The sequence below is a fragment of the Arachis hypogaea genome, chromosome 14, assembly GCF_003086295.3.
Source record: "Arachis hypogaea cultivar Tifrunner chromosome 14, arahy.Tifrunner.gnm2.J5K5, whole genome shotgun sequence".
Classification (NCBI taxonomy): domain Eukaryota; kingdom Viridiplantae; phylum Streptophyta; class Magnoliopsida; order Fabales; family Fabaceae; genus Arachis; species Arachis hypogaea.
This window is the reverse complement of record NC_092049.1, coordinates 134,813,234-134,831,764: the sequence shown is the minus strand read 5'-3', so window position 1 is coordinate 134,831,764 and position 18,531 is coordinate 134,813,234. Positions and strand designations below refer to the sequence as shown.

Below are 18,531 nucleotides of genomic sequence, written 5' to 3'. Positions count from 1 at the left end.
AAATAATAAAAAAAATTAATTTTAACAACACTCTTAAAATATAATTGTCTGTCTAATGGATAATAGTAGCATATTCACCGAATCATTATTCTCATGCGCTTCACAATTCACCCTACTCTGAAAGGAACAAACATTAGCCATTAGCCATTAGCAGATTAACTATTTTTTTTTTCGGATAACTTAACAAATTTCAGTGAATGTATTTTTCCAAATTTCTCTTCCCTATTTTTTTATTTTCCCATTTTCTCATAATTTTTTATTTGATCACCATCCATCTTTAAAAAATAATAACAAAAAAAAAATGTTATAAAACACCAGAAGAAAAAAGAGAATGAAAAAAAAAATAATTATTTTTTGTTTTTAATAATTTTTAATTAATTAAAAATTTTATTATTATAAAAAATTTTAATATTCTTTTTCTATTAAATAATAAAACACATTTAAATTTTTTTTGTTAACTAAGTTCAACAGACTTTTAAAGAGTAATTCTCATATACTAACAATCAATTTGAGCTTTTAGACTGAAAACTCAGAGATAACAGTACAAGAAGGCTGCACAGCAGATACATGAGGTACATACAGTACTAAATTATTACATAGCAGTATAGCACACAACACATGCTAGCTAGCTAGCTATTTGAAAAGAAGATATATATTTAACTTCAGTTGCGGCGTTGGACTACAATAGGACTCCTAACTGTGTGTTTTCCATCTGTCCATAGCAATTCTCCGAACTGATAGTTATATTGATGAATTACACTCGATGCCTGTAGAGTAACTTGGAATGTCTTCTGTTCATTTAATTTAATGAAAGTGAGGGAATTGGGCACAACAGTAATTTCGCATCCATCCAGTTTGGCAGTTGCATTATATGTGCCCGGGGGACCTACGTTGGTGAGTGTACGAGTAACTGTTATTGGACTCAACCTTAAATTTGGCAACGTGATTGAAGGGTAGTTCAAATCATTTATGCTGTGAGTTCCTTTACAAGTGAATGTTCTGTCGAAATTTAGTGCTGAAATGAGTTGTTGATCGTATCCAGATGCACATAAGAAGTTCAGATAATCATTGAGGTGTAGATCGTAAACAAGTCCTGGCTCTATTGCAAGATTGGGTTGAACATGTCCAGAACCATAAGCAAAGGGTGTTGCTAGCTTCTCATCAGATGCATCTCGAATCGGCCTGTTAGTGTTGTCCCGTGTGGTTGCTGAAAAACACACGCATACTTAAGTTGGTTAATAAATCTTTGTATATGTAAAAGCATCAAATACTTTTATGTTTTTATCTATATTATCTACTATATATGCCGATAGATAAAGAAATTATCTCATTTAATTGTCACCCGATGCAATTTATGATTTCAGTTTTGCCATTGTATGTATTTTTCAAAACACATATATACAAGGTTAGTAATAGAGTTTGTATGATGAAGGATATCGAGGAGAAAACAGAATTGTTTATTGAATTGAACTTGCCCAAGTATTTTCATGGTATTAACTACACCTGTTTTTTTTTTTGAATTAAAGGGAGCTCAACACAATAGAGTGGAGCAGGTACAATGCCACATGGTTCATGAAAACATAAATTACACACAACGCCTTATTAACTTCGACATTGTGTCAACAACCAAAGGGTTCACTGCCAATCCATTCCTCTGCAGCCGCAAATGACTTGTTTATAATTTCCCGCATACTTGAACTGTGATTTCGAAACAGCCTGCTATTCCTTTCTAACCAGATTGTCCAGATAACAGCAAAGAACCCAAGGAACCACCTCTTTCTCTCCACCTTCCATATTGCCATGTTTATCCAGCTTTCGAAGTGTTCCTTAAGATTACCGGGAGGGCACCAACTCCTACCAAACGCATGCAGCCAAGCACACCACACCTGCCAGGTGATATCACAACCAAGAAACAAATGGAACCCAGTTTCCTCAGACTTAGAGCACAACACACACAGCGTATCATGCTGATCAATAACACGTAGTCTACACAACCGGTCCTTAGTATTCACCCTTCCAATCAGCACAAACCAAGACAAGAGCTCGATCCTTGGAGGGACAAACCCTTTCCAAATGGCCCGCGTGAAACTATAACTTGTAACTTCAGCCGGAAGGGCTTCCGCTTGCATCATCTGTGTAAAAGAGTTCGTTGAATAAACACCTGTGTTATCAAATTTCCAAATCACCGTATCCTCTCTTTCATTTGTAGGCTTAGCTGACTGTAATGTCTCATGAAGTTGTCCTACCAGATCCAACTCCCACTGAAACAACTCTTTTCTCCACTGAAAGCTCCAAATCCAGTCCAAGCCATCCCAAAACCCACAATCTCCTACATAGGCGCCGGTAAGGGCTGAAACCGAGAAAAGTCTAGGAAACTTATCTTTCAACGTCCCGTTAGGCAACCAGCTGTCCTCCCAAAAGCGGATTGTTCTGCCATTCCCGAGCACCCTGGACAAACCACTTATCATCTTTTCTCGCAGTCTCGGCTCACAGACCTGAAGCTGACAGATATCCTTCCAAGGACCTCCTCGGATGGGCACAGGCTGGTCACGCAGCATTACCGCAGGATCCATATTGGTACATGAGCAAACCACCTTCTTCCAAAGTGGGCAATCTTCTCTTGAGAACCTCCACCACCACTTGAATAGCAACGCAGAATTTCGAATAACTGCATCCCCAACTCCCAGTCCACCTGCTTTCTTTGGAGCCATAATAACTTCCCATTTTACAAGGGGTAACCCTTGCCTCCCCCCATCTGAACTCCACAAGAACTGTCGTTGTAATGAAATCAGCTTCTCAGCCACTGCCTTTGGCATCTTGTATAAGCTGAGGTAGTAAATAGGGAGGCTACTAAGCACCGACTTAATTAGGACCAACTTGCCTGCCTTGTTCAGAGTCTTCGCTTTCCACAAACTCAGCTTCCCCTCAACCTTGTCAATTACTGGTTTCCACGTCTTCAATCTTTTCGGATTTTCACCCAAGGGAATGCCCAGATATCTTATCGGTAGAGACGCCTCCATACATCCCAATAACCGACACATCCTGCTGACCCACAGCCTATCACAGTTGACAGGGATAATGTTGGACTTCTCAAAATTTATGCTCAGGCCAGACATCAGTTCAAAACATCGTAGCAGTCGCTGATAATTCCTAATGGTCGCCTCTTCAGGTGGGCAGAATAGAATAGTATCATCTGCAAACTGTAAGTGAGACAACTCAATACGATCCTTCCCAACCAACAACGGAGAGATGCGTCCGTTCCTTACTGCCTCGCCAATCATCCTATGTAGGACATCCACGACTAGAACAAACAGGAAGGGTGATAGCGGATCTCCTTGTCTCAACCCCCTCTCCATTTTAAATGGCTTCGACGGTGATCCATTGATAAGAACCGACATAGAGGCAGAGCAAACACATTCCCTGACCCAGCCCCTCCATCTCTGACCAAACCCCATCTTCTGTAACACAATATCCACAAAGGCCCACTTGACTCTATCATAAGCCTTCTGGAAATCTAGCTTGATTATTGCGGAGCTCCTTTTCCTTGATTTCAACCAGTGCACAGTCTCACAGGCAATCAAAGCTCCATCATGTATTTTCCTGCCCTTCACGAACGCGCTTTGAGTCTCACCCACAAGATCCGGCATTACCCTCCTCATTCTCTGAACCAGCACCTTAGAAATTACCTTATAGACACACCCCACCATACTAATTGGCCTTAGATCCTTTATTTCTCTCGCACCAGTAAACTTTGGTGCCAGCGCCACCCAAGTGACATTCGACTCACTAGGCAGTTTACCGGACTGGAAGAAACCTGACACCGCTCCAGTGAATTCGCCACCTAATTCTTGCCAGCACTTCTTTATAAAGTTCATATTATATCCATCGCTGCCCGGAGCCTTTGTTGACTCACAATCCCAAACTGCCTCCTTTATTTCTGCAGGTGTTGGCATCAGCTCTAGCTCTCTTGCCTCTTCCTCAATAATCCGCGTTACTAGCCCATCCCTAAACCCAATATTCGGTGACGGCTCCTGATGGTACAAGTCCTTGTAGAAATCTCGTATAGCAATTTTTATCCTTGCTTGATTCCTAACCAATCTCCCATTAACCATTAAAGCATCAATCCGATTGGATCTCCTTCGCGAAGAGGCCAGGGTGTGGAAGTAGCGTGTGTTTTTATCCATCTCCTTTGCATGGCGAGACCTTGACATCTGCTTCCAGTGTAATTCCTGACGTATGTACCATTTTTTACAACAGCTCACAAGCGCCTTTCTCCTAGCTTCAACAGTCCCATCATCCACTCCAGAGCTTGTCATATCATCCACTTTTTTAATTTCATCCTCAATCTGTGTAATCCTTTTATCCACATCCCCAAAGTTCTTTTTATGCCAACTGCTCAATGGACTTGTCAAAGCCTTCAATTTTTCCATGAACTGCCGGTCGCCTAGAGCTCTCCACTCTTCTTTTACCATCTTTAGAAATCCAGCATGCGTGAACCAAGAATCTAAACTTCGAAACGGCCTTGGCCCCCCTCTCAACTGATAGACCTCCAAGATCAACGGACAATGGTCAGATAACCCTCTTGGTCCACCCCGCAGCCTAGTTTCCGGAAACATATCTAGCCACTCCAAACTCACCAGAACCCTATCAATACGACTGCAGGACTGCCCTCTGAACCAAGTGAACAACCGGTCAGTGATTGCCAAGTCCACTAACTCCATATCATGTATCCATGATGTAAACTCCGCGGCAGTCACCGTCAAAGAATCAGCGCCCTTCCTATCCTCTACCTGGGTTATCTCATTGAAATCCCCCAGATAGCAAAACGGAACCTGACACATTCCAAATAGGAAACTCAATTCTTCCCATGTAGCAAGCTTTGCCCCCCTCTCATGTGGGCCATAAACCAGACAGAAAGCACAAGGAAAGTTATTCCGAAGCAACACACCCTCCACACACAACCACCGACTCCCCTTATAGCAATTATTCAACTGAAATACTGTCTCATCCCACATCAATAATAGCCCTCCAGAAGCACCAGTCGACCCAATATACTCCCATTTGACAGCATCAGCACCCCACAATTGCACTACATCAAAGGTTGTCACAACTTCTTGTTTTGTCTCTATCAATCCTAACATATTTACCTTAAATTTCCTACGAAAATTCTTTATCATGCTTAATTTACCCACTCCCGCCAACCCCCTAATATTCCAGGAACTAAAAATCATTTTGAAACATTTCCACACACCTTTTTCTGAGTTTTCGGTCTACTCCGCCGTGTTTTCTCCTTCTGCTTAGCCAACCTTTTCTTCTCCGCCAGTGCCTCGTTCTGAGCCTGGAGTATTGCCATGATGTCATCTTCCTCATCATACTGCTCGGCTCCAGATTCCACAGCAAGCTTCCAAGCTTCCCGGTTTTCCATCATTTCAGCTTCCCTTCTATTATTATCAGACATGTCTTGTATGGCTTCATTCCCAGCCACAGAAATTTCATTCGTCAATTCCACCCAGTGATTCCCTGCAGTCCCCGATGCTGGATCTACTGCCCCCTTGGAGTCCCCTGTGGCATCAGCCTTCCCACAAGCCTCTCCCCCCGGTTTGGGTTCCCTGGCTCACCCCCATGCAAAATTATTTCCACCCGTGGGTTTCCCAGGCGGAGCCCGTCCCCCACCATCTGACCGCAAGCCCCGGCCCCCCGGCCGCCTGTACCCGCGCCACCAGCAGCCACCCCCGACGCCGTTTCTCCCTGAGATAGCACCACCACCAAGCCACCGTCCTTTACCAACAAGTTTCCCGCTTCGGTCTCCCCTGAGTCCACCTCCGATCACGTTGCTTGACTTCCAGGCTGGGCGGCCCCGAGCCCCACCCTTCTACTCGTCCTGGCCAAAGGATCCGTTGCCAGACCCCGCGAGTCCATCCTAGCCCCACCGCCATCAGACCGAGTCCTGCCCGGCACCGGTTCCCCTTCCGCCAAACCCACCACTGCGTCACCATTCGTCACCACCATCGGCCCGTCACTCAAACCCCCCTTGGCCGTCGTAGGCGCTGAGGCCCGAAGGTCGCAAGTCGGCCTTCTGCGTCCCACCCTGGTAGCGCCGTTAGTGCCATCAACCCTACTGCTCTCCACACAGCAGCGTTCCACGGGCGTGTTTTCACCAACCCGACCCGCCCGCAAGGCCCCCTTCCCATTGCCTTCATGCATTTCCATCTGAGGCCCAGTACTTAGGCCCACTTCTAATCCCTCATTGACCTCAACATTTGGGCCTTGTGTGTTTTGTTCCCAGTTAGTTACCTTTTTTTGGATGACTCCATTTGGGCCCCATCCCAATAACACTCCCTGCCCGACCCATGTGCCATCATCCCTCCCTGCACCGTGCTTGTTTTTCCATTCCCAATCTGCATCTGGTCATGTACTACCGTTACTGCACCAGGATTAGCCATTACCATTCTAGGAGAAAAATCCGCACTCCTTTCTGTTGCAACTTTCAAATTCAAAAAATTATTTCCCCATTCATTCAAGATCTCAGGCTGAATTACCGCTCTACCCTCCTGGATCTCCTCCATCCTACACGGCATGGCCATCAATTCGGCTGTCGTGTCCCGTCCCGCCACCGTGCTAGAAGTGCGTCGACAGTCCGGCCGATCAATTTTATTCGCTTGATGTTGGGCCACAGCATCCTGTGCCAAGTCTCCCGACGGTTCCCACGCATCCGCACCCAACTCCGTTACATGAACGTCGAAGCCACCCGACCCAACAGTTAACCGGAGGCTGTCAGATATAGTCTCTAACCTCCACGTATCAACTAACACACGTCCAGCCCAGAACGATGTGGCTGAGCGTGTTGCCGCATCTACCTCAATAACTTCTCCCCACTGGCCCCCAATTGCACAGAAAGTCTCTACCGTCTAAACATGCAGCGGAACTCCATAACACGTAAGCCACACCCTTCTCTTGTCACAGCGTTCCCGTTCCTTCCAACGGCAGACTTGATGAAAAATCTGCGGGATCCCATCGACAGAGCTTTTCAGCACCTCCTCTGCACTCTGGACACTATCGAAGATCAACAGAGCCTTATATCTCCCCATATCGCAGATTTTGACAACTTGCGGCCAAACCTTCCGGACGGATTCGCTTAAGGATCGAACATTGAATGCTCTCGTTGCACTCCCAACGACACTCCGATTCAGCCATTCTAAGTTATCCTGTGATGCAGATATCTCCAATCCCCTCTTCTCCACCAAAAGTGGCTCCGCTGCAGGTGTAGGGGCTGAAATGACTAAAGGCATCCGACCAACCCCATGACTCCTGTGCTCAGATGACACTAGTTCCCCTGCACGCATCTCTTTGCCAACATTGACTCCCTGCTGCTTGGGCTGAATCCGACTCCCAGCCATCCCCTCAACAGTAGCTCCCCGCCCCTTTGACTCGTCTCTCCTATATTTGGCTTCCCCTACAAAGATCTCCGATCCCCTTATTCGCAAGTGATTCATCTCCGCAATCGCTTTCAGAGCTCCCCCCTTTGTGGTGTACCTTATGAACGCGAACAGGTAAACAACTTCATTCCTCATCTTCCTAGAAAGATAGATATCGTTTATCCTCCCCGTCCAAGAAAACTTATCAAATAACTCCCGTTTCGAAATGTCACATGGTAATCTGTCCACAAACACACTCAACGAATCCCGTTCCAGGCACACGTACTCCTCACGATTCCAAACTCTCGGGTCCTTCTCCAATCTGGTTGAAGCACTATACCTACCCTGCCCTTTGTTCCCCCACCGTGCGCTATCCCTCCTGTTTTATTAACTTATATATTTTATATTATTGTATGTTCTATGTAATGCATATATTAATAATGCCATGAGACAATATTGTTAATAAAAGTGGAATACAATATATATTGGTTTAAGTGTTTAACCAACTGTTAAAATGACTTTTACATAGGGATCGCAACACTATCCAAACTTGTGGGTATCTATCCCATCCCTACTCGTTTGGAGCAGGTAATCACCCATCTCGCACCGGATCAGATTTTTAGCGGGACGAATTTTTGGAAGGAGGGGATCGGATTTAGGTAATACCCGTCTCTACCCGCCCCGATATATATATAATATATAATGTTAATATATAATATGTATAATATATATAAAATAATTAATAAATTATTAATAATATTGTATCATATTTAAATTTTTATTTTAATTTATATTATGTATGTGATGATGGTTATATAAAATTTGAAATTTAATTTTATTTATTGGAGTTTAATAATTATAGGGGCGGGGTGAGTTAGGGTTCAACATTTTACTATTCGCAGGTAGAAGTGAGACGAATTTTATGCAGATTGTTGTACGGCAGAATGGAGTCGGATAGAGCAAAAATTCTCCCCTACCCTCTCTATTGTCACCCTATTTTTACAGGACATAGGCTATTATACTTGTTTTATTTATAGTATATTATTTTTTGACATTTTAAAAAGTTGGCAAGTTGATGAAAAAATGGTGTTGTGGGTAATAATAATCTACCACTTTCAAAAAATAGCTTGGAGCTACTTTTTCTTTTTCAAGATAATGAACTTTCAGTTTCATAGCTTAAAAGGAGGTTAGGATATAGACTAAGTAATACCAAAAAGGAGATTTTCACCTAAAAAGGAGTAAAAGTAACAAATTAAATAATTTAAAAAAAGGACTAAAATTTTACTAATATCATTTTAATTCATAAATATTATAATATTAGAAATAATAATTTTATTTGGGTTAACTATTAATTTGGTACTCGAAAAATACAGTCACTAACAAAAAATTCATAAAAGATATTATCGACAAAACAACCTTGAATGATTTGAAAATGAGACAAAAATAACTAATAATTATTATATTTTTTATAAGTGACAAAAAAAAAACTTTTATATTTAGCAAACAACTTATCCATTTTATCTAAATTTTTGTGGTAACATTTGAATAAATATTTAGAAGGTGCACACAAAAATTAGAACAAAAGTTGATATCTAGATATTTATTTTTATTTTTCTAAAAATATAGTTATTCACAATAAAAAAAGTTTAACAAAAAATCACGTGACATAAAATTATCACATTTTTCTAATAATAAATAATAATTACAAAAATTTGTATCAAAATCTGATCTCTAAAATTATTTTTTAAAATATATATTTAATATTTAATTTTTTGTCGCGTTTTTAAATCTTTTCGGGACTTATTTTGTTGTTAGAATCTTTTTGTTTTTCGATTTTGCTAGGTAGACAATAACTTTTATAAACAATGTGAATAATAATGGACTCTAGAATTGACCTAGTAAAGTAAAAAAATAATTTACCCCAAATTATCTCCTGAATCTTAACATTACGATAATCATTTGCACACCTAGTAAATTAAACATCTGATATATTCATTGTTCACATCGTTTAATATTCTTGTTGTCTTCCTATATATTTTTTTTTTATCAGCAACGTAAATTTTTTAGTACCATTTTGTTAATTTACTCATTTTATATTTCTCTGTCTGTTATATTTCTGTCTTATACTGTCTAAGCTCTAAAATCTAAATACAAGTATAAAACCTTAGGAAAACACACTATCAAGCATAATTTTACTGTGTACTTACCACTAATGGTGATCATGTAAGGCGTGATACTGTAGTCAAATTAAAAAATTATTTAAGGTGATAATTAAGGAGATATACGTTACCAGTAGTCATAATTGCTGATTTAATAGCTGCAGGACTCCAATTTGGATGACGAGTTTTGAGAAGTCCAGCAATACCAGCAACATGGGGGCAAGACATAGAAGTTCCTTGCATTACATTGAATGGAAATCCCCGACGATTGTCTGTCAATAAGTTAGATACACTTGCAAATAGAGAATAGGCAGCCAGTATGCTCACTCCAGGTGCACTCACATCAGGCTAAAACCAAAACCAGTATCAATATATGCATTATTTTAGATTAAAAAAAAAAACTAAGTATTATTACTTGTAGTAAACCTTAAGTATGGATGGCTGAATTTCATTGGGCCCTCTTGAGGAGAACGCAGCCATAACTGGAGCTGGCTTTCTTCCATAGACTGTTTTAGCCGGAGACAGTCTTATTGTGCTGGTAGTAGGCGTTACGGGACCCCTGGAATAAAAATAGAAAAAGTATAGTTAGCGTACTTGCTTGTGGCTACGGGAAATTATTACTTAATTAGTTAATTTAAATAAATAATTCAAAATTATTTTATTTGATATTTTTTATTATCACTGAATAATTTTGCATACAATAAATATTAAATTGAATAAAATAATATTAAATTATTATCACTCTAATATTGCGGATAATAATGATAATAAAGGGACGGAACTAGGGTGAATAATTTACGTGGCAGTTATGACATGTCTTGAATCTGGACTTCCACCTACTTCTCCACTTTCGGTGTTCACACCTGAGAAAACCTGGGGCTCAGCAAGAACTGTATTCCCCTGGTTCTTTTGGTTGCGCACGATGATTCCCTTTGCACCAGCTCTTAGAGCTTCCTCACCCTCAGACACTGATTTTATGCTATTTTCTCTATAGCATTCTACTATTTTGCCCCTCACTTTTGCTGGATCAAGTGTTCCTCGTCTACAAAATTGGCTGCACAAGAAACAACACGCATGCAGACATATATCGGACCAATAATTAACAAACAAGAGAAGTACTAGGGGTTAACAACTTTTGTGATTGTAGCCATCAAATAGTTATCTATGATGATTTTAATAGTGTGAGATTACTCACTTCACTTTTCTTTTGTTAATTACATGTTGACCAAAATTTAATAAAGTTGCTGAACCCTAGACTTTTCCAACAAATAAACCTTAAGATATAGCTTGTACTTACGCATCTCTAACGGACGCATTGGCAACTTTACCATCAGTAGAGAGTAACAGACGGAAGGCCTGGTTTGGCGGCAAGTCTATGAAAAGACTGCCTCCCTAGAAAGAATTGGGAAAACATATATAAGCTTTTAAAAAATATTTTTTAATTTAGATGCGTAGAATATATATACCGTGACTTGTCGGTTGTCAGAGAAAGTAACGGTACTGCTAAAGTCCCTATCAATGGTGCTAGCAGCAACTGTAAAGACCCATGGAGCCACATTGACAACAGTTCCATGTGCGGGTCCATCATTTCCTGCTGAGGCAACTAATAGTATGTTGCTAGCGGTGGCATGGAAGGCCCCTATGGATACCACATCGGAGAATATATCGTCAGGGTGGACTACATGCTGGCCGCCAGCAAGAGAGAGGGAGATGATATCAACACCATCACTTATGGCTTGGTCTATTGCCGCCAAAACGTCCGCACCATAGCAATCGGCCGAATCAGTTAGAGACCAACACACTTTGTATGCTGCAACTCTGGCTCTTGGAGATCCACCCTTTGCAGTTCCATTCCCAACCGCAAATACATGTGCCCCTGAAACAAAATTCCCACCTGCAATTGATAGTGTGTGGGTACCGTGCCCTACAAAGTCACGTGCTGTACGTAGCTTTGAGTTAAGCTTGCCGTTATACGCCTCAAAACCATCGGCAAAGAATCTTGCTCCAATTAGCTTCCTGTTGCAAACATTTTTTCGGGAACCGCCAACTTTGCTTATCTCACACACATTTTCTCCACGCCATTTTGGTGGAACGGGGCCATATCCCTTGTCACTGAAACTCCTCGATTCCGGCCAAACTCCTGTTCAAGGCGAAATCACAGTGAAACAATTTGGATATGTTGTGTGTTAGTTAGTTAGTTACACTTGTGCACACTTACCTGTGTCAATGTTAGCAATGATTGTATTTTCACCGAATCTTCCCTTTTGCCATGCTGAGTTCCCTCCATTTCTGTTTAGTCCCAGAAATTCCCACGACCGGGTCGTATGCAATTTGTGCTCTTTGCTCAAGAACACAGACACCACACTCGGGTTTTCTGTGCCCGGGAAACATTGGGTTAACTTATAATTTTAAAGATTTAGATAATATGTGTCAAAAAAACACAAATTAATATCATTAAAAAAATGCAACGTTTAATTTTTAATATATTTATTGTGTATTTATTCAAATAAAAAATTTAAAAATTTCTATTAATAATATCCTTAGCATGTGTTCTTTATATGTTCAAACCCTAATTTTAGTTTGACATTGTATTATCGGTTAAATAATTATTGCATAGCAGGGTTAGCGAAAAAAAAAGAATAAAAAAAACACTATGATATTATATTAGCAGATATTATGAGGATAACGACGAAATCATTCTCACTTGCAATATGTGCTGCTTCTTCCTTCTCAAGCATCGCGGCAAAGCCATTGATGTGTTTATTATACGAGTATACCATGGCTTCTTTGGCTTTCTCATGGCTGTGACAAATTAAATCAATTTCGTTATGTGAACTCAGTAAGAATAAGTGTTCAATTCAAATATTATAAAAAAATATTTCTTTTCGAATAATAGTTATCACTCTTCAAAAGTACTTTACTTAAATCATTATTTTTCTTTTGTAGTACATGTATCAAAAAGTTACTTATTATAGTTCATATATTTATTCTAAATACAAAATTCAGAAATATCTCAGTTAGTGGGCTCATCCTTAAACGCTCCTTGCTAAGTATGGAGTGCTGCACACCTTGTGAATTCATTAAATCTGAACTCTTTATTTATTATATTTTATTTGAATGGTTTGGATTTAAGAAGGTTACCTGTTATTCAGGTTAAACATTTTTTTACAAGTTTTAGATTTTTTTTGTAAGTCTCAGATATTGGACTGAAGTTCAAAATAAAAAAATAGTATAGAAATATTAAAAACAATATGTCTGTACAAAAAAAAATTATTGGACTTTATAATTAAAATAAATAATACATAAAAAATAAGTTAAAAATTCATGTACTAAATCTAAAAAAAAAAGATATATTAGAATCTTAAAAAATAATATTAAATATATATTATGTATATAATATTAAAATTTAACTAAATTTTGTTTTGTGTGAAATAAAATTATAATATTAAATATAAACATAATGATAAAAAATTTTGTGTTATATATATATATATATATATATATATATATATATATATAATTTTTTTTGTGAGAAACAAAATTAAAACATTAAATATGAATAAAATGATAAAAAATTTTGTATTATATTAATTTAATTGAAAAAAGATATATACAACGTAAAAAGCAAACAAACATATAATAATTTTATTTTGTGTGAAACAAAAATTCATATAATTTTTATTAACAATTTTTTTATTGAAATATGTCATTTTACTATATTTATAATATATTATTTGGGATAATTATATCATTTTAGTTAATATATATTATTTAAAAAAATATTTAAAATTTATTATTTTGTATTAAGAATATTATTAAAAATATATTATTAATTTTTCTTAAAATAATACTTTCTTTTCTTTGGTTCAAATACTATGACAATAAAATTTTTTTACGTAATTGCGTCTACTCAATAAATATTATATTCATTTATTTCTATATTGTATGTAAAATAAATAATTAATGTTTAAAAAAGTTAATAAAAAAAAGAAGTATTCTTTTTTTTTACCAACTCTTAGGTGAATATAGAGACTATGTCATTTGAACTATAACTCGTTGACAAAGAAAGAAATACTCTTAATTATATATTAAATAGAATAATTATTTATTAGACTCATTCTTATACAAATAAATTTTTTTTTAGTTTTATATCCGTAATATTTTATACCAATTAGCTTCAAAATTTAATTATTTTTTGAATAAATTAATAAAAAAATAATACAAATAATTGTTTAAATATAATTGTATTTTAATTTTTCATTCTATTACGTACACGTTGAGAATAATTTGAAATAAAAAATAATATACTTGTTGTAACTGACTGCATCGTCATCTGAGAATCATGGCGCCTTCATGGAAACCAGGTTCTTCTACAGAATCAGTTTTACATTTAGAGTTAGCCAGCGTCTTTCTTTTCTATGGCAACAATTCTTTGGGCTTTGAAGGTCAATTTATGGTAGAAGTGAAATGGGGTGAGTTCAAGAGCGTCAAAATCTATGCCTAGGCAGAACAATAGTGGAAGAATTCGATCAATTTTTTCTGAGTACTTTTCTGGTGTAAAGATAGTCTTGTGTTAAACGAGCGAATTCGTTTTTTTTGTTAGTGTCGGTTTGTTTGTTCAGTCCATGACAAAAAAAAATAACAATAATAAATAAATTTAATTTACCTGATCACTTTTGATAGTAGGTTAACTTTTAAAGAATGCTACACTCCCTACTTTGTCTGGAGTGCACTAGCTTTCGCCCAGTTAGTGTTTTAAATATTCCTTTTTATTTATAGTTTATTAACAGATTTTTTTATTTTGAAATTTATGTAATTCAAAAAAAATAAAAGAATGAAGTAAAGGAAATGGGAAAAGAAAGTTCGTGGGATGGGAATTATAATTCAACGATATTTATGCATAAGAGAGTAACTAAAGAGGTTATTTTGAAGATAAAAACTTAGGTGAAGACGACTTCATATGAAGTTGATATATGAGAGTTGTTAGATGAAAATTTAGTTAAATCAGTCAAATTATCTAACAGCAACTTGAAGTCGACTTTACCTGAGTTTCCACCTATTTTAAAACATTAAGACAATTAAATGAGGATCAATTTAAATTACATAAAACCTATATGGACCAAAAAATTTAATAAAAAAAATCAATAAATACTATATTTTTTTATAAGTGGCAACATATTTAACAAATAATTTATGTATTTTATTTGGATTTGTGTTAATTAATTATTAAAAAAGTGTACACAAAAAATCAGAACAAAATTTAATGTTTAAAATTTTTTTATAAAAAATGTGGTCATTTATAATAATTTTAAAAATAATATTATTTAACAAAAAATTATCAAATTTTAAGAATAAAAAAATCTTATTTTTCTAATAATTTATACAAAAAAATGGCATCAAATCTCATCTTTAAAATCATTTTAAAAATATATATTGAGAAATTCTTAAGAAGTAACAATTTTTAGTATTTTTTTGTCATCATTTAACTAGTATAAATATTAAATTATTTTTAATAAATAAATTTTATCAATTCATATGTATAAATTTTGAAAAAATATAGATGTAAATTGTATTTAATCATATACATGTGTATAAATTCTAATAAATATAAGTACAAAATATATATTTCTTATATATAAAACCTTAAATTATTATCGTATTAACTAATAATAATATTTACTAGCAGCCATATAACACTATTCATATATATTTAATGGTGTCTACTTTCATACACAATGAAACTGTGCAGTGATATAGAGAGAGCAAGAATGAATGATAATTTATGCGTTTCATCACCTTTTTTTTTTTTATAAAATATACTTTTATCACCAATAATATGATGCCAACACTTTTTGTATGCTATGTATATATTTGTTCTGTATGTAAGTATTGCTCATATTTCTTGTTCATATTTTTTAGAGTTACTTTTGTTAGTAATATAAATTTTTGGGTACTATTTTAGTAATTTATTTTATAATTTTTTTAGGAGGACTATATCATTCACTTGAAAACTAAAATTATTTATACCTTTCGAGAACTGAAGATAGCAAATCGTAATGAGAATATGTGGCAGCTTCAAAGTCTACTGAAGTGGGGCTTGGACCATGAGTATGTGCTCCCAAGTATACAATGTAGCACTGTAAAACAGAGAGCGAGAGAAGATCATCAATTGTGAAATGCGATCCAGTAATAAAGCCAGGACCAAAGAAAATTAGAAAGCAATGTGGGGAAGTTCAGGAAAACAGCGAGCAAAAAAATCAAGGCCACAATTTCCAAGTATGAGAATTCTTCGAAATTACTAAGCATTAAGCAATAAAAGAAACAGCTTGCCTTTTTGCTGCCATGAACAGCTTCCGGCAAGAGAACGAAAAGAAGAAATGTTGAAACTATAAACCTGAAGTTGCCCATGTTTTCACAAGTAGTCTTTGGAAATTACTTGGCAAGTATACTTATATATAGCATATGGGGTCTCCTGTCCTTATATAGCTACTACTTTAGTACTTTTGGGTTGTTTTAAGTTTATTTTAAAAAGGGTCAGTTTTAATTTGTTAAAGGAAAAACTCATATAGTAAGATAAAAAAAAAAAATTTAATGTATACATAAAGTAACAGAGTTCAAGAGTTCACTAATATTAAAAAGGAAAACTACAGGAAACAAATTGTTCGGTGGTCGTACCTAATTTTCACGGGAGTCACTCATAAAGATATAAAGATAAAATTTAATATATATAATTAATTAAATTGTGTTATTTTTATTAAAAATAAATTAGATAAATTGATTTATTTAAGAAATTAGTAAATTATACTTTGAACCGATTTAAATTAATATTTTTAATAAAAAATAATTATAATATTTTTATTATAAAAAATAATTAAAATATTATTATTATTATTATTATTTTAAAAATCTTAAATTCTAACCTTTTCTTTTTTCTGTTATTATAGGATTAGGATTTAGGGTTCTTATATATATAATAGGAGTATTTTAGTCTTTTTCTATAATAAAATTATTGTAATAATTTTTTATAAAAAAAAATTAATTTAGACTGATTCAAAATTTAGTTCGAAAAAACTCTACATCCATGTAAAAGTTACATGGATGCATGGTATCCATGTAACTTTCACTCCACGCCCTCACACCCCTGTTTGTTTTACACGCGCCACTTATAACCTATATAACGAATCCTTATTTTGCTTTATCAACGTTTCTCAATGTAAACCTTCTCATACAACATAAACCTCTTTCTTCTTCTTCTTCTGGATTGATTCAACGCAATTAGCTTCGTCGTTCATCTTCTTTGTTTTCTTCTTCGATCTGCACTTTTGAATTGAAACAATGAATGAATCAACTTCAAATCACTTGAATAACTGCAATTTGGATGATTCTTCTGAAACGCATCAATTTAATGAGGTTTGGATTATTGAATTCTGTATTGAATTTAATCGAATGAAATTGCTAACTTTATTTGAAGTGAAATGAATGGACTGAGGTGATCTACATCTGAATTGAATTCAATTCAATTGATAATATGTAACTGTGAGTAATTGTGAGTCTCAGTAACTGTGAGTAACTCTGAGTAAATTTGAGTCACTTTTCGGTTCGGTAAGTACTAAAGAAGTGGTTCATCACGTTCATGTTTTCGGTTCGGTACGCAGAAAGGAGTCTAACAAAAATTAGACCAATATGTTCTGTTTTCATCCCTTAGCACCATATAATTGTTTCACCGTAATTAAGATTTCGGTTCACCGTGCAGACCAGCTGTGTTGTGGATGAAAAATTTGTCCCAAAGGTGGGAATGATTTTCAAGACACTAGAAGAAGCTGCAAAGTTCTACAAACATTATTCCAAACTTGCCGGTTTTTCTACCAAAATCAGGAACATGACTCGGGACGGAGACAAGATTAAGAATCAACTAATTGTATGCTCTAGAGAGGGGAGGTGGAAATCAAAGATATCTCCAACTTTGAAGACAAATCCTTCAGCTGGGTTAAATTGTCGGGCCAGAATTTATGTACACATAATGAAGAATGTTGGTCTTTGGACGATGGCGATCGGATTTCTGCTAGTAAAGAAATTCACAAATATAATCACGTTGTAAGTATAGTTTCTAAACCAACAGAGAATCCTTTCGTACAAAAGTTTTGTTTGTCACTAAAGCAAACCCAATAAAATTAATAACCGAAGTATTGAAACATCGGGTCGTCTTCTCAAGGAATTGTAGGGAGGTATGATTTATTATTGGTTATGGAAAAATATATTTTTGGGTTTTTGAGATAAGGGACAAGTAACTTTAAATGACGAGAAAATTAATAAATTAATAATTAGAAAATCTCTTGGCAAGGTATGAAAACTGGACGTCCTATCCTAGTTATCCTTATCAATTGTGATGAGAATTAGATTTTGCTCCCACCTTGTTAACCTCTAACTATGAAGGTAAGTTAAGTGGATGAATCAATTTGATTCCTCTGGTCCTAGTCAATTCCTATGGAAAGACTAGCTTTAGAGAGATCCAAATCAATTAGCAAAGATAACAATTATCAATCACAAGGAGTTTGATAACTCAAGTGTCTCCAATTAATCAATTCATCAATTAAAGCCAAGAATATAAAAAGCTAAGTAAAAATCATAGATTTGAAATACCTCAAATTGCATTAATAAAAGAAATCAAATCTAACATGGAAATTCATAAATTAAATTGGGAAAATAAATAAAAGGAGCATTGAACCTGTGATTGAAGAAATAACCATAAACTAAGAGAAATCCTAATCCTAAACCCTAAGAGAGAGGAGAGAGCCTCTCTCTCTAAAAACTACATCTAATCCTAAAATTATGAATTATTTGTTGTATGAATTGTTGCTTGATGAATGGATGGATTATCCCACTTTATAGCCTCTAAGCTGTATTTTTTGGGCCGAAAACTGGGTCAAAAACAGCCCAGAAACCGCTGATTGCGAAAT

The 18,531-nt window shown here is 35.9% G+C and overlaps 1 protein-coding gene across 1 annotated transcript; it reads right to left on the bottom strand.

Annotated features, from left to right (window-relative positions):
* Positions 1-473: 473 nt before the first annotated feature.
* On the bottom strand, positions 474-16,110 carry LOC112744371 (subtilisin-like protease Glyma18g48580). Its single transcript, XM_025793980.3, has 10 exons — positions 15,905-16,110; positions 15,602-15,711; positions 12,279-12,376; positions 11,793-11,948; positions 11,041-11,714; positions 10,872-10,966; positions 10,374-10,628; positions 10,001-10,133; positions 9,706-9,922; positions 474-1,207 (listed from the first exon to the last, which is right to left on the bottom strand). The coding sequence occupies exons 1-10, from the start codon at positions 15,980-15,982 to the stop codon at positions 663-665; spliced, it is 2,361 nt and encodes a 786-aa protein (XP_025649765.1). The 5' UTR covers positions 15,983-16,110; the 3' UTR covers positions 474-662.
* Between the last annotated feature and the right edge of the window lie 2,421 nt (positions 16,111-18,531).

Excerpts from the sequence above, each read along its gene's own strand:
- LOC112744371 (XM_025793980.3), bottom strand. The coding sequence starts at position 15,982 with ATGGGCAACTTCAGGTTTATAGTTTCAACATTTCTTCTTTTCGTTCTC. Across the intron at positions 11,949-12,278 it reads AGAAGCAGCACATATTGCAA|AAAACCCGAGTGTGGTGTCT; the intron begins GTGAGAATGATT and ends TCCCGGGCACAG. Across the intron at positions 1,208-9,705 it reads ATCAGCAATTATGACTACTG|CAACCACACGGGACAACACT; the intron begins GTAACGTATATC and ends TGTGTTTTTCAG.